Source organism: Aspergillus sclerotioniger (assembly GCF_003184525.1).
Source record: "Aspergillus sclerotioniger CBS 115572 chromosome Unknown BO94scaffold_17, whole genome shotgun sequence".
Taxonomy (NCBI): Eukaryota; Fungi; Ascomycota; class Eurotiomycetes; order Eurotiales; family Aspergillaceae; genus Aspergillus; species Aspergillus sclerotioniger.
The window spans coordinates 54,012-80,175 of NW_020291007.1; the positions used below are offsets into that span (position 1 = coordinate 54,012).

The 26,164-nt window shown below is 53.1% G+C and overlaps 10 protein-coding genes across 10 annotated transcripts; 5 read left to right on the forward strand and 5 right to left on the reverse strand.

The window, feature by feature from the left end:
- Positions 1–1,167: 1,167 nt before the first annotated feature.
- Positions 1,168–3,202, forward strand: BO94DRAFT_468461 (F-box/WD repeat-containing protein; the record flags this gene model as incomplete). Its single annotated transcript, XM_025608250.1, has 2 exons — positions 1,168–2,171; positions 2,230–3,202. 2 exons carry the CDS (start codon positions 1,168–1,170, stop codon positions 3,200–3,202), a joined length of 1,977 nt encoding a protein of 658 aa, XP_025466408.1.
- Positions 3,203–3,593: 391 nt separating this feature from the next.
- On the forward strand, positions 3,594–5,294 carry eb1 (microtubule-binding protein BIM1). The gene is made up of 6 exons (XM_025615105.1): positions 3,594–3,773; positions 3,853–3,924; positions 4,038–4,072; positions 4,138–4,215; positions 4,278–4,765; positions 4,848–5,294. The coding sequence occupies exons 1-6, from the start codon at positions 3,760–3,762 to the stop codon at positions 4,902–4,904; spliced, it is 744 nt and encodes a 247-aa protein (XP_025466409.1). The 5' UTR covers positions 3,594–3,759; the 3' UTR covers positions 4,905–5,294.
- A 3,817-nt stretch (positions 5,295–9,111) lies between these two features.
- Positions 9,112–11,377, forward strand: BO94DRAFT_100769 (uncharacterized protein). Its single transcript, XM_025605449.1, has one exon. It carries the CDS (start codon positions 9,541–9,543, stop codon positions 11,263–11,265), a length of 1,725 nt encoding a protein of 574 aa, XP_025466410.1. The 5' UTR covers positions 9,112–9,540; the 3' UTR covers positions 11,266–11,377.
- A 651-nt stretch (positions 11,378–12,028) lies between these two features.
- BO94DRAFT_575883 (Gfo/Idh/MocA family protein) lies at positions 12,029–13,695 on the forward strand (the record flags this gene model as incomplete). Its single annotated transcript, XM_025615106.1, has 1 exon — positions 12,029–13,695. Exon 1 carries the CDS (start codon positions 12,064–12,066, stop codon positions 13,693–13,695), a length of 1,632 nt encoding a protein of 543 aa, XP_025466411.1. The 5' UTR covers positions 12,029–12,063.
- A 115-nt stretch (positions 13,696–13,810) lies between these two features.
- On the reverse strand, positions 13,811–15,804 carry pgmA (phosphoglucomutase PGM2). Its single transcript, XM_025609221.1, has 3 exons — positions 15,606–15,804; positions 15,241–15,542; positions 13,811–15,184 (listed from the first exon to the last, which is right to left on the reverse strand). Exons 1-3 carry the CDS (start codon positions 15,656–15,658, stop codon positions 13,872–13,874), a joined length of 1,668 nt encoding a protein of 555 aa, XP_025466412.1. The 5' UTR covers positions 15,659–15,804; the 3' UTR covers positions 13,811–13,871.
- A 58-nt stretch (positions 15,805–15,862) lies between these two features.
- On the reverse strand, positions 15,863–16,881 carry BO94DRAFT_536043 (oligoribonuclease). The gene is made up of 2 exons (XM_025611925.1): positions 16,721–16,881; positions 15,863–16,661 (listed from the first exon to the last, which is right to left on the reverse strand). Exons 1-2 carry the CDS (start codon positions 16,766–16,768, stop codon positions 16,146–16,148), a joined length of 564 nt encoding a protein of 187 aa, XP_025466413.1. The 5' UTR covers positions 16,769–16,881; the 3' UTR covers positions 15,863–16,145.
- Positions 16,882–17,028: 147 nt separating this feature from the next.
- BO94DRAFT_427550 (uncharacterized protein) lies at positions 17,029–18,411 on the forward strand (the record flags this gene model as incomplete). Its single annotated transcript, XM_025607457.1, has 1 exon — positions 17,029–18,411. A coding segment is annotated over one exon (1,383 nt), but the record flags the coding sequence as incomplete, so codon positions are not given.
- Positions 18,412–18,651: 240 nt separating this feature from the next.
- Positions 18,652–19,731, reverse strand: BO94DRAFT_536045 (putative short-chain dehydrogenases/reductase). The gene has a single exon (XM_025611926.1). The coding sequence runs from the start codon at positions 19,523–19,525 to the stop codon at positions 18,731–18,733; it is 795 nt and encodes a 264-aa protein (XP_025466415.1). The 5' UTR covers positions 19,526–19,731; the 3' UTR covers positions 18,652–18,730.
- Positions 19,732–20,101: 370 nt separating this feature from the next.
- BO94DRAFT_536047 (uncharacterized protein) lies at positions 20,102–22,605 on the reverse strand. Its single transcript, XM_025611927.1, has 3 exons — positions 21,335–22,605; positions 20,941–21,281; positions 20,102–20,885 (listed from the first exon to the last, which is right to left on the reverse strand). Exons 1-3 carry the CDS (start codon positions 22,362–22,364, stop codon positions 20,520–20,522), a joined length of 1,737 nt encoding a protein of 578 aa, XP_025466416.1. The 5' UTR covers positions 22,365–22,605; the 3' UTR covers positions 20,102–20,519.
- Positions 22,606–23,301: 696 nt separating this feature from the next.
- BO94DRAFT_547091 (uncharacterized protein) lies at positions 23,302–25,980 on the reverse strand (the record flags this gene model as incomplete). The annotated part of the gene is made up of 7 exons (XM_025613315.1): positions 23,302–24,084; positions 24,307–24,364; positions 24,459–25,182; positions 25,233–25,294; positions 25,354–25,518; positions 25,575–25,650; positions 25,734–25,980. 7 exons carry the CDS (start codon positions 25,978–25,980, stop codon positions 23,302–23,304), a joined length of 2,115 nt encoding a protein of 704 aa, XP_025466417.1.
- Between the last annotated feature and the right edge of the window lie 184 nt (positions 25,981–26,164).

Here is a 26,164-nt window from a genome sequence, read left to right on the forward strand (position 1 = left end):
CGAATGTCAAAATCACAAGTCATGATGGTGGCTGACAGCAAACTCCCTCCTGCCAGGCCAACTGGCAGAGTGGGCCAGACCATGAAGGATTGGCGACCCCACGGGGGCGGGAAGCAGATGGGATGGAGTCGATCCCTGAATCGGGGATTCGAAGACAAAGGGGGGTTGCATTTCTAATTTGCGGAATGCACGGACGGGGGGTGGATATGTAGACATGAAAGGAGGGCTCAAACACGGGCGATTGGTATTCTGACTAGGGTGACTTTGCCTTCTCCACATGCGTGTTTACCTGAACTAAACTCCCCCGCTGATACGGATGTGGTATGTAGGAGCTCGAGATATCTTCTCATCAGGCATCCAGGTCGATGCCAGACCCCCCTGAGTAAAGTATAATCCCCTCCCATTATCCATTCCATGCGGGCCTTACGGATGCCCTAAGTGACAGGGGGGCAACAATGGTAGACACAAAGGAAAACATCCGCATGCGATCATCAAACCAGAGAAAAAGAAAAAAAACTCTGCAGAAATTGAAGCCCGCCACCAGGCAGTGGAGGAGGGCCAATCAAGGGCCTGGACCGGACTGGGGGGCAAAAGGTGCTCACCGCCCGGCCGGCGGGCCTCCCTTTTCCTCGCCTCGATCCCCATTCATTAATCTTTGCTGGCAGTAGTGTTGTTTTTTCTTTTTCATGCAGTTGTTAGGTCTTGGGGGTTAATTCTTTTGGGTGCTTCTTACACATTCGATTCAGTCGACTTTCCTTTCCCCCTTCCCTCTTTTCTTTTCTCGCCCGAATCCCTCTCTCCCACACCCCCTCCCGCACTCGTTTTTGGGATTACTATTGTCTATCTACTATCTATCGGTGTCCGTTATCAGGACTTTTTATCGGCCCTCTTCCTGATCGCCCAGGCTGCTGTCCTGTCGAAATTTCCCCTTACCTACGCCGTTCCGCCTCTCTATACCGGCCTATATCCCCTAGACGCACCACACATTTCTTCCTTGACCAGCGTCATTCCCTTGCGTCTGGCCCCTGAGGGTGTGTCTCAGCCGCGGGAAGGGGATTTACTCCGTCCCCATAGGTACTATATCAATCTACCGAGGACGCTCTGTCCTAGCTGTCCCCCGCGTGGCTGTCCTTAATTGCGGTTGCCACTTTGACACCGATCGCCGTCATGTCTCCACGAGATCCCAGCACTCTTCCTTCTCGTCGACGCCCCTCTCTCTCCCTCCGCACTCGGCCCCGGACTGCTACAACGTCGACCGTTCATACAACCGGAATAGAGCATGATATATGGCACGGGCTGTCGGTGGTGGATTCCGGAGATGATGATGACGGACAGGTCCTGGAGGACATGAACCATTTTCCCGAACCTGTGCCCAGGCGCCGCGGAGCCAAGAGCTTCTCGAGCTTACGCCATCCCGTGGATGGCCTGCGCGCTTTGGGCCGTCGCCTCTCGGTGACGCTCCGCAGCAAGTCGTCTAGACATTCAGTCCAACCCCATCCTGGGGGCACGAGGAATTCTTGGTGTACCGAAACAAGCATCAATCGTCGCTCATCCCTCAACGGCGTGTCGGCGCTGCATGAATTTTATACTCACACCGCTGCAGCCGTCCCCGGGAGTGGTTTGGAGCCACCCATCTTCTCGAACGATATCTACGCGGGCGCGGCAGCTCGCGCTGCAGCTGCAGCACAGAATGATCTCGCAAGGGCTCTGCGGGATGGTATCAAACTGTCCGACACAAAGCTGACTCGGGACTCGGAAAGTGGTATTGGCATCGATCTGCGCGATCGCACGGAACTGTCTGACCCAGCCCTGGCTATCCTGCGGATCGATCCAGTCGCCTACTTTCCTCCTGAGGTCATGTCACAGGTGCTTTCGTACCTCGACCCTGAGTCCCTCATGCAGTCCGAACTTGTTTCTCGTGCTTGGAGTGAGCAGGCCTCCTCCAGATATATATGGCGGCATGTGTTCCGTCATGCCTACGGACACCATCTAAGCGGACGTCTACACAAGAAGAGACAATCTGCGGGGGTGGGGAAGGCCCATCCTAACCAGGACTGGAAGAGGATGTTCCTTGTTCGACGTGCCTTGGAGCATCGGTGGAAAGAAGGAAAGGCTGCCGCTATCTATCTCCACGGTCATAAGGACAGTGTCTACTGTGCTCAGTTTGATGAGTATGTTTTCTCCCCGGTAATGCCATGTATGCACAATCATTTTCTAACTTCGTTCCAGGGACAAAATTATCACCGGGTCTCGTGACCGGACTATCCGTGTATGGGACGCTCACTACCCTTGGCCATGCCGGAAGATCATAGGTCCTCCCCAAGGGGATGCTTCCGGCATTGGCCCGGTCAACAACTCGGCGCAGCAATCAGCCGGAAAGCCGCCTTTTCTTACGATATACCCCCCTCCCACGCGCTCTGCGGGGATCATGGCCCCCGCCGAACAAAGCACGGACTATCACAGCGCCTCCATTCTCTGCCTCCAGTTTGATGAAGACATCATGGTCACTGGGTCGTCTGACTTTACTTGCATCGTGTGGGATATCAAGAACGATTACACGCCGATTCGTCGCCTGGTGGGACACCAGGCGGGAGTGTTGGATGTCTGCTTTGATGACCGATACATTGTGTCCTGCTCCAAGGACACTACTATCTGTGTCTGGGATCGCCACACGGGAGCCCTTGTGAAGAAGCTCCTTGGCCACAGAGGACCGGTGAATGCTGTTCAACTGCGCGGCGATCTCGTCGTCTCTGCTAGCGGAGACGGCGTCGCCAAGCTCTGGAACATCACGTCCGGTCTTTGTGTCAAGGAATTTCCCAGCAAGGACCGCGGATTGGCGTGTGTCGAATTCAGCGACGATGCTCGAACCATCCTGACTGGCGGCAACGATCAAGTAATTTATCAGTTTGACGCCAACACCGGCGAGATGGTCAACGAGCTGAAGGGCCATGAGGCCCTGGTTCGGTCGCTGCACCTGGATAGTATGAACCAACGAATCGTCAGTGGTAGCTACGACATGAGTGTCAAGGTGTTTGATGCTCAGAGCGGAGAGCTATCCATTGATCTCCCGGGCTGGACGACGAGTTGGATGCTCAGCGTCAAGTCCGACTATCGGCGCATTGTGGCTACCAGCCAAGATTCTCGCGCTGTTATAATGGATTTTGGATACGGACTAGATGGCATAGACTTGCTACAAGAGTAACTCATCTGGCTAGACTTTTCTGTTTGCTGTTGCTATTTGCTTGAAAAAGTGTTCATGGTCGCGGAGGAGTTTTGAGGATATTGGGTTCCTTTCTTGGGTTAATTATCAGGGACATACATTGGCTAGCGATAGAGATTCGTATACAATTGCTATAATATAGTTGCTTTCCCCCTTGGGATGAAGATGAAGATTTGCTCTCGATTAGCCTGCTTCGGGTTGCCAAGATCTCGACTCCTTGAGGTCGGGTCAGGCGTTCGCCTTCTACAACGGTCCCATTTTTTGGGCCTGAGGTATCGATAGATCGGGGAGGCGTTGTGATTGGCCGAAAAAGGCTTAGCGTCTGCAGTCCCGTGGGTTTTGTCGACAGCAACAAAACATCCCCTCGCTCAACTTGGCCTTTGTTTTCCCTCGAGATAAACAAGAGAGATCCAGCGCTCCAGGGTGATTCCCTTTGTTACCTACGCCTATCTTATCCCCTTCTTTGATTTCTGCACACCTCTGCGGAATCCTGCATTCCAACTTTCCCGAAGTTCAGACCTCCCCTACTCTACCCCACCATGTCCGAATCCAGGTTCGTTGGGCATTCTCTGCCTCTGTCAAGGAGGGTTTGCTGGCTTTGCTCACTGATGGCTGACACCACTGGATGATAGACAAGAGCTGCTAGCATGGATCAACAACCTGCTGCAGTTGAACCTGACCAAGGTTGAGCAGTGCGGAACTGGGTAGGCGCCTCCCTGACAAACGTGCTAATTTGCGTGCAACTTAGGCTTTGACCGCGCCTTCGGTGAACAATGCAACGCATTAGAGGCCATATACTGATGAAGTAATTATACAGTGCCGCTCTGTGCCAGATCTTTGATTCGATATTCAGTGAGTTGACGTGACGAGCCCCTTTTTCTCCGCCTGGGCATATGGCTTACTGGTCTCTCTTCTAGTGGATGTCCCCATGTCTCGCGTCAAGTTCAACGTCAACACCGAATACGCCTACCTCCAGAACTTCAAAGTGCTCCAGAGTACGCCCTCCTAAACGATTTGTGGTGGGAATCCTGTTTCTGTTAACGCAGGCCTGCTATAGACATCTTCGCAAAGCACCAGGTGGACAAGCCGGTTCCGGTAGAGTCGCTTACGAAATGCCGTATGCAGGACAACCTTGAGTTCCTCCAGTGGACGAAGAAGTACTGGGACCAGCACTACCCTGGTGGTGACTACGATGCGGTCGCTCGTCGCAAGGCCTCTGGCGGCCCCGCCGCTGCCGCGGGTGGTCCTCGCGCTGGTGCAACCTCCGCTGGTGCCGCGCGCCGTGGAACCACGCCCACCATTGGCGGCGCTGGTCGTCCCCGTGTCGCTGGTGCTGCTAGCGCGGCCAACGTGTCTGCCCTGCAGCAGGAAATTGCTACGCAGAAGGAGGCCATTGCTGGCTTAGAGAAGGAGAGGGACTTCTACTTCGCCAAGCTGCGTGACATTGAGCTGTTGCTGCAGAGCGCCATTGAGGCCGACCCGGATATGGAGAAGGACGAGGACTCTCTGGCGAAGCATATTCAGGGCATTCTGTACTCGACGGAGGTATGATTCTGCACTAGAGATGTGCTTGGTTGCACACCAGGGAAGCTGCTCGTTTCGAGGCTGTTGCTAACTTACGTTGCAGGAGGGATTCGAGATTCCTGAAGCGGAGGGAGCCGCGGATGAACTGGAGACCTTCTAAGTTCATAACAATGTTGGTCCATTATTAATACCCATTCATGTGTAGCACAAGCGTTCCTCAGTCGTCTTACGACACATCTATGTCTTTAACTAGTTTTCCTTCCGTTTAGACCGTTGGTCAGACACGCGAGTAGGGTGAAAGGTTTGAGGGGTGAAAAGCAAAGAGGGTGGTTGGCGATAAGCAGGCCCTTTGTATAGTTGTGACAGAAAGCCCATTTCCTTCCTGTCTTGATAGGTAGTTGGAAGTGTTGTTTCCATCCCCCAGAGTGCGCGTTGGTACTAATAGAAAGGCTCCCACCGCTCAAGAAATAGGGTGGGATCCGAGTGCATGCGAATACGGTGTATATCCTGTGCTTTGAGATCTGCATTGGCACGCTGTTTCTTATCCGACGATTTGGTGATTAATCTGCCCCTATCTTCTCCACGTATGAGTGATCGCCAAGTAGTGTACGGAGTATAAGTGGGGTATATCCTACGCTATCTTGAGTCTTCTTTACCCTGTGTAAAGTAGACATGAGAGCACGTAGGTTCACTTCACCTCGCTTGTATACCATGTCGACCTGCCACATACCAGTAAAATAATTCCACCCCGAGAGAGAAATGAGGTCTCGGACGTGAGAATTGATCCTTCAATGGCCACTACCATCTCCATGTAGTGAAAATCAGTGCAAATAGCGAAGAAAATTGCAAACCAAGACAACACTGGTCTGTTTTTTTGGCAAGATGTTGGGGTCTCCTGGGGTACGGATCATTCCAGATTTTCATTTCATATGATGATATATACAGGAAGAAGAATAGTGACAGGCAGGAGGGATAATGTCTTCAGTTTGATACTCCTAGCATTCTATGACTGATTTGACCCCTAATACTCCTGCAATGTGTCCATCGATGTGAACTACTGGACTGTTGTTGAAAAGAACTAGCTGTGAGGATGTACTGTTTGATGATGGTTTTTCCTACCCTTGGTATGATAAAGTAGAAGGTGTTGGGGTTGGCAATCTCGCATAATGGTATCCATAATTTGGATATGATATGGTTTGGTGAAATCCATAAAATGTACTGATTGGTTTGAAGAATGATCTTCTTGCTCGATTGAAGCCATATTTTTGTGGCTCCATTCATGCTTGCCACTAGTAGTTATTTTTTGCAATAGGGGAACGGGACAGCTATTTTGGGACAGGGGTAGGGGTTATCTAGAGGAACCGGGGGAGGAAAGGATATAGATAGATATGGTTACACCCTCATAAAACAGTTGGCAGTTCGTTCAGGACAAAACTACTATCCATGCTATCGAAGTGCTTTGTTGTGGATGACACTGTCGACGTCGGTGTCCGGATCCGGCCCAGTTGGCAGTCGGGTCTAATCGGGCATTATTGTTGGAGTTCGAGACCTTTTTACAGAGTGGTACTTCGTGCCATTTGACAGTTATATGATGTCAGGATCCAAGACAACACTTACGCCGACCACCCACCTTGTGTGCCGAGTTGACAGCGAGGTTACCTGACAACCATGTATGTAACCTTCCGACCGGTCACCTGATCGTGCCTTGAGTGACAATCGGAGATCTCCCCCCTGGGTCACGATAAGTGGCAATAGTGAACATTCCTCGAAGCTTCCACGACCGTTCTCGATGGGCGGACGGGAGATGAACATGACAGGAGCCGGGCGGCCTGCGATATAAATAGCGGGTTGGGTGGGGTTCTGAGACACGGAAAAGAGACATACGTACGTACGTGTATCTACACCGCACCTGGTTGGTATTGGCCTGATCACGGCAGCCACCAATATTTTCCTTCATTTCTTTCCCCCTCCCCCCCCTTCTCCCTTTTCCCCGTCTGGTGGTGCTGGAAGGGCCGTAAGCTGACTTGAGTATGGGCTTACTTTTGGGGCATGAGAAGAATGAGCCTATAGTATGGAGTAATTCGTACTCCGGACATCGTGGTGCATTGCTAAACTAGTCCCTGCTCATGGGTGGAGGACGTTGATTCAAATGGGGCGTACCTTGCAGAGTGGGTGGTGGTGGTGACATTGCGGCGGCTAGTCCGTAGTTGTGGTTACGGGAGACGAGGTCCCTTACGTGGGAACTGGGAAGAACTTCGGGAACTGACCGTTGTGGGTGTCTTGTGTCTAGACTCCAGACAGATTCTGCGTGGAGCAGATTAATAACCTGACTTCTCGATTAGATGATGCATGTGCCGTGTGGATGTTGTGCTGTTCCTTATCATTTATGGTGTTGCTGCCGTTGGGGTCGAATTTCGGGCTTATCTAGTACACAGTAAGGCATACGTAGGCAGGTATTGATGATGCCTTGTTGGGTTCGTGCTAGTGCATGCAGCCTAAGCAATAGACAGGACCGCAGCATACATACTAATGGTACGGAGTAGGTGGTCTTTGTCCCTGTCTGCAGGGTTGTTGACCTGCATGCACGATTGCTCGGTATGGGCATTAGTAGTCGTCCACACCCCCAGGTCCTGTGGTAGGAATGGTCAGAGTCAGACGGCCCTCACGCGGGACAGAACCGTGGTTGAAGGGATATGATAGGCACCGGGATGATATTGCAGCCGGGCCTCTAATTAACAGGCGTGGTCTAGTTAGATTGTCTGTCCAGGACTCCAGCGTAAACAAACATCTAATGAAACTTAGTGCCCGGCGTTTTATTAAACTCAGGCTTGGCTACCCCCCTTTCGGGCAGGGCACCGGGCCAATCGCGATGATTCGATGCCCCAATTCGGGTCGGGTCTATCGTACTGTATCGGTCGTACGAGGCTGCGTATGGACACATGCATGCCTGCCTGCCAGCGAGAACTGGCGGCACAAACTAGCGAAAAAGTAATGGTCAATGTATGTACATAATGTATATGTAGGTAAGAGCGACTATCACGTACCAACTACAAGGATGAGGGCTGCGGCTGCTACCATCTCCGGACGGGGTACATGGAGAGCTGCAGCTCGGCGAATCATCGCATTTTCATGGTCGGGTATAATTCCCGTTTTCCCCGTCGCAAAATCTTTGACCAGCCGAGGCAGCAAAAGAAGGAAACATCTCGCTATTGTCTTGCCTACTTACGTGATGTCAGTCATGAATCAAGTGAGAAAGGCGCGTTGGCAGTCGAGTCCGTATTGGCGTGGTACATGACCGGGATGGAACGGTACGGCACCCACAAGTGCCTTAGTGACGCTGCAGGTCTAAGACCCGGCGGGTGTTATTCTTAGGCCTGGCCTGATCGATGCTTCCCACGCGGGTCATTTACCACTACTACTGACTGACGGACTGCCTAACGACCGACTAGTCTAGCTTGTCTCGACCGTCTGTCTCTCATGCTCGCTTCCCTTCCCTTCCCTTTCTGTTTCTCACTTCCCTCGACCTGCTGAGCACATCTTTCTCCCCCCTCCCCTCTTCGCACTCGGTCACCACCAATTTACCCTAACCCAACTTCTTCTCTTCTCTCCCCACCTTCCTTTCCCCTTCCCCCTTTCTCTTCTTCCCCCCCCTTCCCCCCCAATTCTTCGCGGAGATCGCAGGCAGGCAGCAGACGGGATTCTGTGGACGGGGAATATTTCGAACACGCCCGCCATTCATCCAGCACCCACAACGCCCGTGAGCGAGCGGAAAACCCCGTCTGGAGCGAATTGATGCCGTAAAGGACCCAACCGAACCACGCAGACAGTTTCTGGGCGGACCAAGCAGAGCAAGCAAGAACGGTGCCAGTCCCGGGGCCGGAACCTTGGTCTAAGCGTGGATCCTTGTCCCGGTGGGAGGGTCAAGTGTGGAAACGGCATACAAATTCATCCAGTAATCACCACCTGGTACCTGACGGACCCTGAGGGAAAGGGTGGTGATTTTAATTCCTTCGACCGGCGCGCAATCTTCGCTCAATTCACTTGTTTGTTCGGCAAGTATGGATTAGGGACCCAGAGAATTTGAGATTACATCTACCTGCGAGGCCCGAAAACGGATAGTTCGATATAGAAAAAAAATTTTGTCGCTGTCGTTTCTTCTTCTTTTGTCCTTTTCTTTGCAGGTATGTAATGGCAATTGCGACTTTGCGAATTAGCTGGTGGGTGCGCTGCATGTTGCTTCGATGCTGACGGGTGTCTTGCCCTGTTGAATAGATTTCTGTCTATGCCTTTCGGTCTTTCTGCTTCGTTTTCTCTTATTACTACTACTACTACTACTACTAGTTATCTGTCTCTTGTCGGCTGTGTATTCCAGCTGACGTCCGCTCCTTGGTATTCGCTACGATTTTGAGGCTTCTGATAGACGTAAAGTCTTCGTCAGCTCATATCTACTACCGTCACTCCTTCGACACTTGTTTAATTCATTCGCCTTCGGCATCGCTCTTTTACCATCTTTTAAAAGTCGACTATCGTCTCTTTCTTTACGCTCCTTGAGTCCGCTTTTATTATCCCGTCGCCTTCGAACGACTTAATTATCCCACTCTTTTGCAGTCAGCATCTGTGTCGTGCAGGCAGACACCTTTCCTTCACGTCGCAGTCTATCGCTCTATTTTCGAGGCATTGGCGTATATATCATTCTGTGATATTCGTCAAGTTGCGGTCCATAAGCGCCGCGCTTACTTCCGCCAAAAACAGCAGAAATTACTTCGTTCAAACGACCAGACGTGGATGTTACCAGGATGGCCCATCATGGCACAGGACATACTCGGTTCAACAGGGTAATGCGGAGAAAATACCAACTAGATTCAGCATACTATAGCGAGACCGGGCAGAACCGCGAAAATGTCCATGATACACCAGCAACCATGTCCCACGAGACGGTCGTAGCTGGGATGAAGAACGACAAGATTCTGGACTCGGAGATGCAGAAGCACGAGGTGTACGACAGCCAAGAATTGCTCGAAAAGCGACAACAATCCGATACAGCCACTGGAGACCAGACTACGGTGTCTGCTACTGTGATCAACGTGGTCGATAACAATTCGCAGACTAGCTCCGGTACATCGGCAACCGCTCCGACCACGATATCTGATGAGTCGACCGTGCCCGCAACAACCGACTTGTCAACCGAATCAGACTCCTTTAGCTTGTCGCTTTCCGCTACCATCTCGGTTGAAGTACCCCTGACTGCTTCTCCTGCGTACTCCTCTCCCACTGCGGATACACCAGCAGTGACAAGTACACCTGAACCATCATCGTCCGCCCCACCCTCGTCCGCCCCCGCATCTTCAAAGACATCGACTCCGTTGTTCGGCTCTACCGCAACCTCTCTCCCTTCTTCAACATCCATCAAACCCTCGAGCACGGTGTCCGACTCCAATACGAGTGGAACGCAGAACGCTAGTCAAGTGACGGCCTCCAGCTCCGGCGTTGTATTCAGCTACGGTTCTCAATCCACGACGACGTCCTCTGTGTCCCAGACAAGCTCTGCCACGACATCCATCTTCTCTTCCGATCCCACTTCAACCGACTCGTATTATGGGGCCTGGACTACAGCTTCGAATGGTGGGGGCGGAGGATTAGGGGGAACTGCCACTGGACAAGCTGCCTCGGAGACTTCATTCTCTTCGGGGAGCTCAGGCTCAGGCACCAACTCCACTTCTAGCTCCGGTTCTAGTTCCGGGTCCGGGTCTCTTAGCACTCAGACTAAAGGCAAGATCGCCGGTGGCGTAGTCGGTGGCGTGGCTGCCGCTATGTTTGTCTTCGTGTTTGTAGTCTGGCTGCTCCGGCGCCGCAGGAGGAATATCCTGCCCGCGTCTGGGGATGCACTTCCCGAGCCAGACACGACTGGGACTGCCGAAGGTTCTATCCCCCGCTCAGCAGAGATGGCGTCGCGGCGGTCCAGTAATGACCCTCTATTCACTGCGTCGTACTTTGCCCCGGCGTTCATGAAGCGATGGCGCCAATCGCACATGACAACGCGCACCGATGATAGTACTTTAAGCTCCGAACCCAGTGAGCGCGGCTTTCAGAAGATCTCCGGTCGAAAAATCCCTTCAGTGCTGCAGTCAGGAGGGGACGGATACGGTGGTGGCTTTGAACCGGGATCGCCTACGGCATCTGAGCCGAGTACAATATTTTCCCCAAGCTCGCCTGTTCAGCCACGGTCACCAGCGACGCAACCGCCTCTTACAACCCCATATGGCATGCCGCTGGATGCCAGCTATACCCGTGAAGCGGAGGAATCGGGGGGCATGGTGGTGTTTCGACCATCTCCGGCCCGGACGCCAGTGACGTCGGCTAGTGCCAGTCTATCCAATGAACCTGGGGCGCCGCGTATCGTCTCCCAGGTCATTGTCCCGGGAGCTCTATCTCCGACCATGCCCAAGCGGCCGGATGCGCTCGGGCGGAGCCATCCGAGCTTTGATGGCAGCCGGGGGAGTCGATTTACGGAGAGTATATGAATAGCTCAGGGGATGTGGGTATATACTTGGAGCTATGTACATATGTGAAGGAGTTATAAATATGGCTTCCGGGGGGTGTCCCGGACTGGCCATGGTGATCACGTCTGGATTCTGTAATACTTGCTAGCCTGTTTTCTTATGGATACCCCAATTCATTTCTTTTTATGTTATTTTACTGTGGGTCGTTTGACCGTCTAGTCTAGTGATAATCTATCAATGTGATTAATGTCTACTATGCGCGTTGTCCTCGGTTCCGTCACAAAATGGCCTTCAGAATTTACTAGTAGTTCGCTTTACAGTCCTGCCTGTTGTGTTGAACTTGCACTCAGCGGCTCTTTGTTTATCCTAGCCAAGTTTACCCAGCTTGTTTCCATTGAAACCGTGCCAATGATTGACATGACAGGCGACGTCCATGATTCTGACCAAATGATTTGGTCAGGGAAAAAAAGAAATCGACAAGGACGCGATTTGAACGCGCGACCCCGAAGGGATAAGATAACTCCGTTAGGATTCACTGGATTAGAATTAGTATGATAACTTCTTGGGCAGAAACGGCTGGATCAACATACAGTCTTACGTCTTAACCACTCGACCACCTTGCCTGAGGTTACTGTTTTGGGCTCAAAGAAGATTTTGAGCTTATTGCCGCTGTCAGCCGGCGATACAGGTTGACCAACCAGCAACGGGCCTTTATCATCCGCACCCGGCGATACTCCTTACCATGCGGAGTTCTAGTATATGACCCCCTCCCCCTCCCCCTCCCCACCCCTCTTCTTTACACTCCTCAATCACATTACCATGAAAGAACCCGCCCTTCCTACAGTATCTCTCCCTCTCACTCCCTCCCCCAGGTCCCTCCGTTTCCTCATTATCGGCGCAGGATCCCGCGGCACCGCCTATGCCCGAGCCGTGACCACTGCCACCCAAGGCTCGATCCACGCCGTCGCCGAACCCCACCCCTTCAAGCGCCGACACCTCGGCCGCTCCTACATCTGGGGCGAGCACGGCAGTCCCCAAGACGGTCAGGAATTCCCCGACTGGCGCTCCTGGTTGCAATGGGAGCTACAGCGCCGCGAATCCAACAATGACCCCCGAGTCGGCGTCGACGGGGTCTTCATCTGCACCCTCGACTCCACTCACGTCGAGATCCTCCACGCCATCGCCCCCCTCCGTCTCCACATCCTCTGCGAGAAGCCCCTCGCTCTGTCCCTGAACGACTGCCTCTCCGTCTACCGCGCCCTCACCCCCAACCTCTCCACCAACATCTTCTCCATCGGTCATGTCCTCCGCTACAGCCCGCACAATGTTCTCCTCCGCAAACTCCTTCTTCTCGACCGCGTGATCGGCGACATCGTTTCCCTCGAACATACCGAACCCGTCGGCTTCTGGCACTTCTCGCACAGCTATGTGCGCGGCAACTGGCGTCGTGAGACCCCCAATGGGGACGGGTCCCTACTGACCAAATCCTGCCACGACATCGACTTCATTATGTGGTTACTTTCCAGCCCTCCCACAGACACAGAAACCACTCCCCATCACCCTCGAACAATCACATCCTCGGGCTCCCTAACCCAATTCCGCAAATCCCGCAAACCTCCCGCGGCAAGGGACGCGACCAATTGTCTTTCCTGCCCCGCAGAACGCGACTGCGTGTACAGCGCCGTCCGGATCTACAACGACATGCATGTCGCGAAAGGCGACCTCGACTGGCCAGTCAATATCGTCTGCGAGGACATCGAAGATGTCATCACTCCACCCCGGAAAGACAAAGATACTCCCTTGACACAAGAATCCATCCACCTCGCGCAATCCCACCTCCTCACCCGCCTCGCGGAAGACTACCCTTCCACCTCCACCTCCACTACCACCACCGACCCTGAAACCATCCACACACGCCCCTGGTATGGCCGCTGCGTCTACGAATCCGACAACACCGTCTGCGACGACCAAACCGTAACCATCACCTGGGACGGCGAGGCGCCCAAGACCGCTCTTTTCCATATGATCGCCCCCACTGAGAAACAATGCGAACGCCGCGGCCGCATCTACGGCACTCTCGGTGAGATCTCCTATGACAGCCGCACTATCACCATCTATTCGTTCCAGACACGAGAAACCACGACTATCACAGTGCCGAAGCGCCCGCCAGAAGAGGAGAAGGCGCACGGCGGCGGGGACTATGGTCTGGCGAGGAGTTTTGTAGATGCGGTAGATGCGGTGGTGAATAAAGGGTCTGGGGTGCGGGAGGCGCAGAGACGATTCGTAGGTTGTGATTTGGAGGAGGCGGTTCGGAGTCATGCGGTTGTTTTTGCGGCGGAGGAGGCGAGGAGGGAGGAGAAGGTGGTGAAGTGGAGGGAGTGGTGGGCGGAGAAGACGGGGGGGGGTTGTTGTAGTTGGGAGAGTGAGTGGGGATCGGTTATGATGTTATGACTAGTATGAGTTGGCTTTATATATAGCTCATAAGCAGGAAAGGGCGTTATGATACTTTAATGTCAGGGATAGGATTGCTTAGGTTTACAGAGCAGTGGACAAGCAGGGATAGGATGAAATGATTATGAACGTTTATTAAATACTCGATACTGTTGCTATTAACATAAATTCTCCCTCTATGTGCGAACGTCAGGCTCCTCGCGGCCAATGAACTCCTTGAATTTGAGCAGCTCCAGAGCCAGAGCCACGTTGTCCTTCAGGTACTCGTCCGTGGCGAGGCCGAACTTGCTGGCATCGCTCTCGTACTTTTCGATGTACAGACGGATGGTGGCGCCGCTGCTGCCCGTGCCGGACAGACGGACCACAATGCGGCTACCGTCGTCGAACTTGACGTACAGACCCTGGTTCTTGGTCACACTGCCGTCCAGGTCGGTGTAGGCGAAGTTGCCCACGTCGACGACCTTGCGGCCCGACACGGTCGAGCCCACAAAGGTGTCCTTGTTGTCGAGCTTCTCGGACAGCGTGGCGATCACCTTGTTGGCGCCGTCGCTGTCAACGTTCTCGTAGTCGTACCGGGTGAAGAAGGTACGGCCGTAGGTCTGCCAGAACTCGTTCTGGATCGAGGCGATGCTGGGGGTCTCGCTGGGCTTCTGCTTGGCCACACCAGCGATGACGTTCAGCCACGCCACGATGGCCCAGACACCGTCCTTCTCGCGGATGTGGTTGCTACCGGTACCGAAACTCTCTTCACCGCAGATGGAGATCTTCTGGTTGTCGAACAGGTTGCAGAAGAACTTCCAGCCCGTGGGCACCTCGTAGCTCTGCAGACCCTGGGCCTTGGCCACACGGTCGACGGCACCCGAGGTGGGCATGGAGCGAGCCAGACCATAGACGCCTTGCTTCTGGAAGTAGGGGATGAGCTTGGCGTGGTGGGCAATGATGGCCAGACTGTCACCGGGGGAGACGAAGGTGTTGGCGCCGTAGATCATGTTACGGTCACCATCACCGTCACTGGCGGCACCAAAGTGGATGCCGTTCTTGTCGACGCTCTCGACGAGCTCGTGGGCGTAGACCAGGTTGGGGTCGGGGTGGCCACCGCCGAAGTCGAGCTTGGGCTCGCAGTTCATGGTGCTGGTAGCGGGCAGACCCAACTCATTGACGAAGATGTCAACGCCGTAGGGGCCAGTGACACCGTGCATACCGTCAAACAAAACCTTGAAGTCCTTGTGGGTGCTGAGGAACTCGCGGATCAGGTCGAAATCGAAGATCTCCTTCAGCATGGTGACGTAGTCGGTGGTGGAGTGGACAACCTCAACCTCAATGGGGCCGTAGGTCTTGGAGCCAATGGTGGTGGTGTCGACATCGGGGATGTCGATGTACTTGTAGGAGGTGAGGGACTTGGAGGTTTCGTAGATCTTGTTGGTGACAGACTCGGGGGCGGGGGCGCCATTGGCCAGGTTGTACTTGATGCCAAAGTCGGCGTTGGGGCCTACGAGAAGAGTGACATCAGTTTGAGACTATAAATATGAAGAGAAGGATACCTACCACCGGGGTTGTGACTGGCGGTCAGGAGGATACCACCGGTAGCCTGGCGCTTGCGGATGAGGTTGCTGGCGGCAGGGGTGGAGAGAATGCCATTCTGGCCGACCAGCAGCTTCTTGACACCGTAGGCAGCACCAATCTTGGCGATCTTCTGGATGACCTCGGTGTTGTAGTAGCGGCCATCGCCACCGATGACGAGGAAGGAGCCCTCAACGCCCTCGGGGATGGAGAGGAGGATGCTGGTGACGAAGGACTCGGAGTAGTGGGGCTCCTGGAAGACCTTGACCTTCTTGCGAAGACCGGAGCTGGGATTGTCAGAGAGAGGCATCCGACAGGAGGATGGAAGCAAGCAATAGGGGGGAACTTACGTGCCCGGCTTCTGGTCGGTGAAGGGGGTGAGGGAGACGGTCTGGACAGACATGGTGGAGGGGGTGGGAGCGGTAGGATAGAGATATGGACAGGGGAGGGAGATGGAGGGGTATGGACGGGGTATATAAAGCAGCCGTGAGAGAAGCCCACCGACAATTGAGGCGAGGAAGAAAAGGGTTGGAGGGGAATAGGAGAAAGGGGAAAGAAGAGGAAGAAGCAGGCGAGACAAGAGCGGGGAGCAAGTAAATATAGACTAGGATGGATTAGTTTCAGTTACGCCCAACGCCGCCATCGCCAGACCCCCACTTGGAGGGGTCCACGCCAGCATGACCTCAGGCCAGAGCTTCATTCGAGGATCCTCCGAGACACTACGGCAGTCGAGCTGCAGACCATTGAAAAATCCTGCCATCGGCTGCAATCCCTGGCCCATTGGGCATCCATCCAGCCAGCTATCTAGTAGTACTGTGTTGTGGTCTACCCCTCTCGTAGATTGGGAACTCTGCGGTCGGCCTGCACGCTCAGACGCTGAGACACCTCAGCTATCCGAATAATCGCCCCCGGTAGAATCGCATCTCCTCAATGCTCTCCAGAATATCGTCTCGCGCCAGATGAACCTCCCTCTTGCCCGGCACAGCTCCTAGAAGCTCATCCGACCCCCACCGACGTACCATTTCCTTGAGCGCACTCACGTCCACAATCCGATAGTGTAGCCACTCCAGCACGGCCTGGTATGGTCCCTTGGCCAGAAACGCTTTGTCTGCGTGCACACTGTTCCCTGCCAGCAGGCCTCGCCGGGGCTGTGGCACATATCTCTGGATATACGCCAGGAGGGCGGTTGCGGCCTCGTCCGGGGTGGTGGTCGAGGCCTGCACGGCCGCGGTCAGCCCTGTGCGACCGTGGGTCTCGATGCACCATTCATTCATGCTTTCCAGAATCGAATTCGGGTGGTGGACGACGGTCTCAAAGCCCTGTGTATCGAGGAGGTTGAGGTCGGCATCGGTGATGAAGCAGCAGATCTGGAGGACTTGGTCGGTGTCCGGATCGAGGCCGGTCATCTACAGGCCCGATGGATCAGTCGCGGCTGGTAGAGGAACAGAGCAGAGGAATGCCACACCTCGCAGTCGATCCACACCAGGGGATCGGAGGAGCGGGTCAATGGCATGATGGGTACTTGGGGGATATATCTTGATTCTTCTCTAGGTCTCGTCAAGCAACCCGTAAGAATTATCTGGGTAAAAACGAAAGGGGAAGTGGGTGGGAGGTCGCGGAAAGAGATGCGGAAGATGAAGTTTTGTTTTGGAGTGGCGGAGAACGGCTCTCCACTCTAGACGATCGTCGGCAGGAGAGCTCTCTACTACTTTGCCTTCTTCTACCCAACTCCTGCAAATAATTGACTCCCAACCCCCATCAATGCCGCCAGATAGGGCCAAGACGGCCTGCAATTCCTGCCGGGAGAAAAAGCGCAAGTGCAACGGCCATCAGCCTTGTAGCAATTGCGTTAAATCTGGCCACGACTGCATCTACGTCCCGAATCCACGCAAGCGCCGGCGTCTTAATGCATTATCTTCGAATCCAGATGACTTGCGCGAAAGCTCATCTGCCTCTCCACAAGAACTGGCAGCAATCAATTCGGGGGTCGTGTTGACGAGAAGTCTTGCTGGGGCAGCGACTGTTTCTTTCCCCGTGCGCCTCTGCTCGTGGAATCTGGGGAGTCCGATGCTCATCCCTAACGACCTAGTTTCTGGATCGTTTTCCATCACACTCTTGACGGATGAAAATCTCCGTGCTATGGTGGACACATACTTCCAGAATATACACCCCGTGTATAATTTTCTCGATCCTGAAATGGTAAACCGTGCCGTTGACTATGTGACGTCCGAGAAACCCTCTCCAGGGCATCCCGTGGAATGTTTACTCTTGAACATTTGTGCCCTGGCGGCTCTCATAGTTTGCGGGGATGACGAACGCCAGGCTTTTGACAGCAGTTCTCGGATTTCTCTTGAATATTCCACTACCCTGGAATCCCCTACGTTGGATCACGTAGTGGCATGGCTGCTCCGCGTTATTTACCTGCGAATGACGGGTTTGCCGCACGCAACTTGGCTGGCCAGCTGTACGCTGATGCATTTTATTGAAACAACCAAACTACACATAGAGCCGTCTGATCAGACCCAAACCTCCCCCTGCGGTGATGACTATGATCCCGAGCTTAGAAGACGCATTTATGGCGTAGCTCGGCTTTTTCACATGTGGATCTCGTATGACTACGGGCGCCCTCCCATTGAGCTCCGCGGGGCGACATGTTCCCTCCCCCAAAATTCATGGACATCAGATGAAATCGCCGTTTGGCAGATATCCAATATCCTGAATCCCGATAGGCAGTTGGACCCTGCGACGTTGGAGCAGCTGCTCCGCCAGACGGTGGAGCTTCGACTGCCACATACTGTGCAGCGGTTGAAGCGTTGCAATATTGGCTTGTGCATCTACCGCCGAATCCGTGTAGCTGGCTGCTCCATTTCTGATGGTACAGAGAATAAAGTTCTGGACTTGGTTGATGATGGCTGTGATCTAGCGGAGGAGCTAGTATATGGCGAATCGCTGCCATGGTGGCACATCCTGAATTTTCCGTTCCAAGCGCTCTGCGTCTTGCTAGCCCTGGATTCGAAAGAATCGCTGGTGCGCGTGAAGCGAACTCTCCTTACCCTGCTGCTGTTGGTCCAAACTTATGAAAATGACGCCGTGAAGGAGACCTTTGCCAACGCTTGCTCACTGTTTCGTATCCATTCTCAGCGGAAAAAGGATCATCTTGACCTGCTCGTGACGGCGGAGGAAGTTTTGCTTGAATCGGAAATGATTGATGCCCCTTCCTTGCGTGCTTATCTTTATCCTACTGAACCAGCATCACCGACAGCTAACCCTGTGTCCACTGCCACAGACTTTCCGTGGGATTTTGACCAGCTCTTCTCAATGAATATGTTTACGAATTGGAATTGGGATGCATGACAACATCACCCTATAACTCTCTTCTAGCCAATTGACATCGCATCCTATTCCTCTAACAAACCTGGAAATATCCCTATCTTCGATTAGATACAAATCTAGACCATCACTCCTCCTGCCCACCCTAAGCAGTCACCTTATCATAAACGCCCCCAAACTGCTCATACCAACCGCGGACCAAGTCCTTACTCATCCCAGGGGCAACAACCTCATCTCCTCGTTCCAACATAACCGCCACCTCCTCCATAAACTCCTCCAACGACAACGCACCAGGATTCTTGTCCTTCTTATTATCATCCGGATCTTCCCTTTCACGATGCAAATCCGTCTCCACAGTCGGCGGCGCAATCTCCACGACGCGAATGCGCTCCCACCCTGCCTTCCTCAACTGCGTCCGCAGATTCATACTCCAAAAATGCACCCACGCCTTGGTCCCACTATACACCGGATTGATCACCGCAAATGGCACAAACCCCAACACCGACGACACATTCATCACCACCGCCCCCTGTTCCTTCTTCTTAAAATGCCCCAACAGCCCCAAAGTCAGATGCATCACCCCCCTAACATTAATGTCAATCTCCTGGTCCGCCCTCCCCAACACGTCCTCTATCGCACTCTCATCCACCAGATCCAACGGCCTCTGCACCCCAGCATTATTAACCAGACAATCCAGCTCTGGATGCTCCGTCGTAATCCGCGAAATAAAATCCGGGAACTTCTCCACCACCCCCGTATCAAGGACGTAGTAATCCGCCGCCCCGATTTCCTTCGCCGTCTCGCGGAGTGTCGATTCAGTCCGGCCCGCTATAATCACTTTCTTGCCTTGGGAGATGAAATACGAGGCTAGCGCTTTGCCTATGCCTCCGCCTCCGCCGGTAATGAGCGCACAATGGAAGTTGAGACTTGATTCAGACATGAGGTTCGATTTCGGGAGGAGAAATGTAGATTTGTGTGTGATATGTAATGTAATTTTCTCTGAACGAGATAGAATATAAGGACTTGTGACTAGAAGACAAGGATTTTATCTAGGGTCTCTTATGCGAGTTTATATAGCCTGGTAGGAACGATTCTTCTTTCTTACAGTACTATGTACTATTAGTACTATATGTCTGGTTCGGAGTGCGGTGCGGAGCGGAGCGGGCGGAGGGAAAGAAGCGTGCGGTCCGCAAGTCAGACGCTCCGCAAGTAACTATGACGTTATGTTGAGATAATACTTTGCGGGTAGTACAAATGTGGTATCTTGCTTTCTGACGCTTTGGTGGGGCATTGCGAGCATTTGTGTATTCGGTATACCATGGGAGAAGAGGAACTTTTTTTTTTTTGGCCGCGGAGAGTGGTCATGGTTACACAGTATTCTGTACTTAGTGGAAGTCACTCAGGAACGGACTGACCTATAAAGTGGAGTAAAGATTCTACATGGATATTGTCCTAGGTACCTGGACCTACGTCGTCCCATCTACATGTGGCCAGAATTCAATGAAATAGAATAAATGCTAACATGCAACGTGCGTAACTCATTGCGTCTATGTCGATTACCTCCGCCCGCCCCCCGTTCTAGCTAGAAAATCAAACGCCCAGCCGCCCTTCAAACTGCGGCAGTGGGAATAAAGTAGACAAAAATAAGGACTCAGTCATGATAGATCCATGAAGACTGGCCATATCCAAACCGTAACTGTCATCAGGAGACAGAAGGGAAGAATAAAAATAGGGAAAGAGTTTTAAATAATCCAAAATGAAGATGGTGCTGCCATTTGACACAGCTGGTTCGCGCGCTTTCTTAACGCCAGCCCATCATACCATTTAAGGTCAAGGAGAAAGGAAGAAAAGGGGGATTTTGGAAGAGGCATTGGTGGTAAACCGTCTGTCTGGACATGGACAAGGGTGGTATCGGTCTAGAGCAGCCGAGCCTTTTATAATTCTTCGTCTTCGGTTTCCTGCGGTTTTGGCGGGTGTGCCCCGAGAGGATTGGCTGAGGTAGAGCCATCTTCAGGGCCAATGTTGGTGATCTCCTGGGAGAGGCCCGACTCAATCCGCCGGCGCATAGACTCCTCGTCGGATTGTGAGACGCTCGCTCGTTGCTTCTTCAACGGACTACCGATGAATCCTCCATCCAGTGTGTTGGCAGCCGGCTTGGGGGCTTCGGGAGTGGCTGTAGCAGCGGCCACAGCTGGCGGTGTGTTAGATAGGTCAGGGGTCTCCCCGGATGCACCGGGGCTTGCAGTCTCGGCTGGGGGTGTGTTTGTAGCCAACGATGCAGATGAATGCTGCCGTTTGAGCTGTACTTAGGAGTTAACAAGTGATACCTGAGCTGTAGAATAAGTCAGCACATACCTTGATCTTGCGGATGCTCTCCGCGAGCTCCCCTTGCCGTCGGATATCGTCCGGAGATAGATGCAGATCATCGTCTTTGCCCTCTTCTTCATCGGCTTTACCGAGAATCGAGTTATCCTCATCGTCTTCACTATCCATCTCATCGTCATCACCAGTCTTCTTGTCCTTCTTGCCTTTGCGCTGGTTGCCCGTACTGTCACGGAAGTTCAAAAACCCAACCGTGCCGCCAGGCTTCAGTGGACCCAGATTGGCAAAATCTGGTTGTAAAGACCGGCGCTTTGCCGATCCAGGAGTCTCCTGCGCCTTGGAATCCCTCAAAATTCCCATCTTTTGCAATTGACCTGCATACTAGTCAGTTTATAAGCCCGCAAAACGCGAAGGGGACTGAACTTACGTCCACCACGGTACATGAATGTAAAGATGGCGTAAGGCTTATCGGACGGGTCGATACCGGTCACGGTCTGGGTGCTAATAGTCTTTGGGTCGAGTGTCTTTGGCTTTGCAAAGCTAGTTGTATGATCAATGTCCGCATCAGCTGCGCCGTTGTTACTGTTACCACCCTGGGCCTCATCATCGTCATCGTGGGCATCAAATTGTGGAGAGTACTCTCCGCGCTTGATCTCTCCGGAGGCCAGAACGCGAAACAGGGCTACCTTGATCTGACCTGCGGATTCGGGGATCGGATCATCGTCTGAGTCAGAGAACGACATGTCGTCGTCGGAAACATCTTCCAGTGGGGACTTCGCATCGTTGCCGTAGCGCATGATCCCCCTGCCTGACTTGGGATCCATATCCAGGTCACCAGTCGCCTCACGCTTCATTCGGCGCTTCTCCATCTTCTGCCGTCGGCGCTCGATCTGGGCTGCCGCGTCCTTCCCTTCCAGATCCAAGCCGTTCAGCCATCTCTCTAGTCCGACTTCACGGAAGAGGAACTCCCGTTCAGCGAGACCCCCACCCTCCGACTCCGGCACACTGACCCAACGAGAGTTGACCCATGTTTCCTCTCCTCTCCGTAGCAAAGTGGCTACCTCCTCCTTTGCCCGGCCGTCGAAGTAAATGTAGGCGGCGACCGTTTCGTTTGGCGAATTGGTCAAAGCCTGATAGGGAGCCACTGCGCTGCTGTACTGGCCACGCTCCCCGGTTGATCCGGGTAGCCCACCAACGACCTTCGGCTTGGGTGCGGGGTTGTCGGAGGTCGGCTTCGGCGCGGAATATGGAACATCTTGACCGGGGTTGAGGAGGGTGATGGAAATGGCGAAGGTAGATTGTTCAGGGCGCCCGGAACCAGATTCGGGGATCTTGGGCGGCGGTACGGGAATGTAACAGGCTATGCGAGAGGCACGAGACTGACGCTGAATCGAGTATTCGGAAATAGGGCCATCCGGAGTGTGTATGCTCACGGCGAGACCCTTGAAACAGGGCATGGCGGGGCAGAGGGGCGGATTCCGGCGTTAAACGTGGTTCGTGAAAGATTCAAAGCTAGCGTCACACCAAGCTGGAAGTGAGGGAAGAGAGGGGCAAGAGACGAAGGGCGAGGGTGCGTGGAATCGTCCGGAGGAGAGCTAGTTGTGGGAGGTGGAGGCGGTCAGGATCCGTAGTGTGTTTGGACTGCTACCGACAGCCCTCGTCGGGGTGGGAACGCCGGCTCACGGCGGTGGACGAGGACTAGAGGATGGTCAATTCAAAACGGGCGATGACTCCAATGGGGGAATCGATCGACGAGGCCCTCCTTCAGTGCAAAGCCCAGGCAGGGCCGTCAGTTGCGCGAAGTGAGGGGGGAAAGCGTTCCTAGAGGGCACCAACAATAGACTAGCTAACAAACATGAAACATACCAGGCCTGGGTTCAACGGCGGGAGGGCAAACGCAACAGGGCGTTGAAAAGCGATTTCTGCAGCAAGAGCTGTCAAGGCGAAATCTCGAGCCGATCGAGATACGGGGGGAAGAGTGGACCGGAAGAGGGATGAAAGAAAGGAAGATCCGGAGTGGTGGGAGGGAGAGGGAGAGGGAGAAGGAAGTGGAGGCGACGATCGACGCCGGCTGGAACTCCGCCTGCTTCCCTGGATCGCTTCCGCTGCTCTGCCCGGTGTCGGGCGCTTCCCTCCAGGCTCCCCCAAGGGACTTCCTCACGCGGCCCAAAATTCAATGTGCTGGCCATCCATTGGTCCCCTGCTGCTATTCGCTGGGTCTTCCTCATACAGAGGTAAATCATCATCGTCATCATCCGGGAACTCTCTGGATTCGCGACTTATAGCTTTACAACTCAAGCAGGTCCCTTGGTCATTTGGACGAGCGAACCGAAAGTTTATCTTCACCTCGTTGCTCACACCTGCTATTCTCCGAAAATGCTAAAGCTACTACAGTTATAATCCCTGTCGCCGTGCTTCCTCTCTGGCAAGAGTGGCCAGTTCTGGGAAGTCTCGATGGAGATTGTCAAAGAGTGTCTCCGCTTTCCGTCGCTTGCGCTCTTCGACCTGACCCTGCAGCTGACTTATCTTTTCAAGAAGCTTTGCATGCGATTCCACCAAAGAAAGATCCAAAAGGTCATCTGCGTATCGTCGAAGTGCCTGCAGTCTTTTCTCGAGAACAACGATGCTGGCTTCGTCTGTCAAGGGGGGAACGCTTGCCTCTTCGGAATGCCGTCGGAATGGGCCATCTTCCGGCGTCAGGGAAGGTGGAGGAGAACCCTGCCTAAACGGGGTCTGAAAGAGCGGTCCAGAATCAGCAGGGCTATGCTCTTCGACCAGATCACTGATTCGGAGTTGTCCCTTCGGGCCTAAATTTCGCGAAGAACTGGCGTAGGGATGGCGATAAGTGTGGATGTTCTCATCTGATCTTATCGTATGAGTCGCAGCAAAATTTGTGAGAGTACTATAGTCTCCCTGCAGTTGTTGCACTTCCCCCTTTCCATTATTAATTTGTGTCCTTGGCCGTTTTTGTCCGCGTGAGACTATCTCAGATTGTGGCGATGCACTGTGAGCAGCCATGCTAGCTCGTTTCCCTCGTTTCTGATCAAACACGTTGTCAGTAAACCCCATGACGCGGCCACGTGGGTCGATCGGCTTGATCCGAGCTCGCACAGGCTTGTCTCTGCTGGAGTAGGGGCGAGCAAAGTGACAGCAACGGCAGTTGCAGCATTGGGAACACTTTGGACAGATCCAGGGTTCAATTTGCCTAAGGAATGCGATTAAATCCACATCAAAGTGCCGATGGAGCCCGCGGAAGCAGAAGAATGCAGAGCACCGAGCACAATTTACCCCTTTCCACGTGGGATGACTATCACGGCACAAGTGACAAAGTCGTTCCTAGAATTAGTAAGTTTCTGGTCATCCGAACCATGAAAAGGAAGTATTAGGATTTTTCCATACCATTGATTGCTTCCGCGCATCTGCCGCAGCGACGGCCAAGGCGCCCAAAGTCTTTTGTCTAGAATAGTTGAATAAGAGACTCACTCGCGACCATAGTCATCATGTAAGATAGAAAAGCATGGGAATAGCATACTCGAGGGAGTGGGACATACGGTGGACTTCTGCGCCTTAAGAGCAGTCGATCATGTAGTCTGTTTCGGGTCGTCTGGATGATATCCTTGCAGTATCTCCGTGGAATTAGTTCAGCCCAAGTATAATCAGCAACATGTTTACAGCTGCGTCCAGAAATAAAGCACGTCAGACATAAGTCAAAGTCCCCGCATTGCTCGCAGTGCAAATGTCGGTTCCAGATTGTCAAACCACAAAAGTTGCATTCGACGATAGCTCCTTGGGTATCGACAGTCTTTATTGAAGTAGCTGTTTCAGTCTCTATGGCTTCATCTTCGAGGAGTTGTTCAAAAACTTCTAAGAGAAGTGCTTCATCCCTTGACTCTGGAGAGCCCCTGATCAATGCGTGTAACGGTATCAGAGGAACTCGGCCAGTGTCTGCATGACACTGTCGCTGGTAAGTTGGCTGGATGTAGTCAAAGAATGATATAAGGGAAGAGCAATGCATGATGTTCCAGACGACTTTTGTAACCATTGGGCTGATATTCCAAATTTGATGGGCGGTAGCGGAGGGGAATATGACCAAGTCTCCAGGCTCCTGGTGCGTGACGTAGATGGGGAAATTGGCAGACTTCAGCTGGGTGGTAGAGACGTTGGTCCAATCGGTGTGGGGGGACTTCCCTAGTCCTTCCATATATGCGTCGTATAGGACCTGTGAGAGTTTATCGGTCCCAAAGCAAAGAGATCCAGGCCCAGTACCTAGCCGCACTATCAGAATGTTTGTTGAGGGTCTCGAATATGTTTCATCGGGATTTCACCATCGGATTCAACCAACAGATTCAGGGCAACTGTTCCACTAAAGCATCTATGAAATCCTGAACTATCACATTCCAACAGATTAGCAGAGACTAAGCATTGAAGGCCCGAGTTCATACTTACGAAGACTTGCGAGTCCCGACATAAGCCATCAGCACCTCCGGGGTAACCTCCTTTGGCAACGTTCGGAACAAATCAAGAGACCCAAGATGCCTCATAGCTGAAGGGAGGAATGCCCCCAATGCCTTGACCCACTCAGCTGGACACGGAAGATCTTTCGCGTATAGACTGGCATGTCATTAGTTAAACAAGCCGGCTCTCGGAATCGTAGTTAACCACCATACAATTCTCGGATATCATTGGTACGGGCATAATCTGTCTGCGCAAGTAAATCTCGAAGCCGCATTTTAGTATCTCGCCCTGTGTGGCAGTTCCTAACTGGAATCGCTAGCGCGAAAGGATATGTCAATACAATCGTCCTGCTCAGAAGTGCATGAGCTTACCTGCCGAGGATGAAAGGGCGCCGAAGCTCTCATTGTTCAGGATAGATCGATTCCATTCCCCCATCTCAGTAAAGCCACGTATAACAAATGGCTTTCCTTGACGAAGCTTATTTTCAACCCATCCGGTGGCTTCATCTTGTGGCAGGTGGATGATGTCCCGGACAGAGTACTCGGAAAATGGGACAAATGGCTCTCCGGTGCACAAGAGGTCCTGCACAGACGGAAGATCCTGTTGTAATAAATCCATGTTACAGTCCTAATAATAATGACAACATCACCACGCTTTTTAAGATGAAGGTTCCGGTATAGCCATGGCCTCAGCCTCCGCAGAGATGGATATCAAGCCCAGATCGGCCATCTCGGAACCGAGACTCTGATTCGCAATGCACACGTGACTCAGCATCTCTCAGAATCATGTTCTAACCGTTTAT

What these genes read in the sequence shown, in the direction of transcription:
- pgmA (XM_025609221.1), bottom strand. Translation starts at nt 15,658, where the DNA reads ATGTCTGTCCAGACCGTCTCCCTCACCCCCTTCACCGACCAGAAGCCG. An exon ending in ACCGACCAGAAGCCGGGCAC is followed by an intron (nt 15,543 to 15,605) that starts GTAAGTTCCCCC and finishes TGACAATCCCAG; the next exon opens with CTCCGGTCTTCGCAAGAAGG. An exon ending in CGCCAGTCACAACCCCGGTG is followed by an intron (nt 15,185 to 15,240) that starts GTAGGTATCCTT and finishes CTCTTCTCGTAG; the next exon opens with GCCCCAACGCCGACTTTGGC.
- BO94DRAFT_536047 (XM_025611927.1), bottom strand. Translation starts at nt 22,364, where the DNA reads ATGCCCTGTTTCAAGGGTCTCGCCGTGAGCATACACACTCCGGATGGC. An exon ending in ATTCATGTACCGTGGTGGAC is followed by an intron (nt 21,282 to 21,334) that starts GTAAGTTCAGTC and finishes ACTAGTATGCAG; the next exon opens with GTCAATTGCAAAAGATGGGA. An exon ending in AGAGCATCCGCAAGATCAAG is followed by an intron (nt 20,886 to 20,940) that starts GTATGTGCTGAC and finishes TCCTAAGTACAG; the next exon opens with CTCAAACGGCAGCATTCATC.
- BO94DRAFT_100769 (XM_025605449.1), top strand. Translation starts at nt 9,541, where the DNA reads ATGGCCCATCATGGCACAGGACATACTCGGTTCAACAGGGTAATGCGG.
- BO94DRAFT_536043 (XM_025611925.1), bottom strand. Translation starts at nt 16,768, where the DNA reads ATGCCATTGACCCGCTCCTCCGATCCCCTGGTGTGGATCGACTGCGAG. An exon ending in TGGTGTGGATCGACTGCGAG is followed by an intron (nt 16,662 to 16,720) that starts GTGTGGCATTCC and finishes TCGGGCCTGTAG; the next exon opens with ATGACCGGCCTCGATCCGGA.
- BO94DRAFT_536045 (XM_025611926.1), bottom strand. Translation starts at nt 19,525, where the DNA reads ATGTCTGAATCAAGTCTCAACTTCCATTGTGCGCTCATTACCGGCGGA.
- eb1 (XM_025615105.1), top strand. An exon ending in GTTGAGCAGTGCGGAACTGG is followed by an intron (nt 3,925 to 4,037) that starts GTAGGCGCCTCC and finishes GTAATTATACAG; the next exon opens with TGCCGCTCTGTGCCAGATCT. An exon ending in GATCTTTGATTCGATATTCA is followed by an intron (nt 4,073 to 4,137) that starts GTGAGTTGACGT and finishes TCTCTCTTCTAG; the next exon opens with TGGATGTCCCCATGTCTCGC.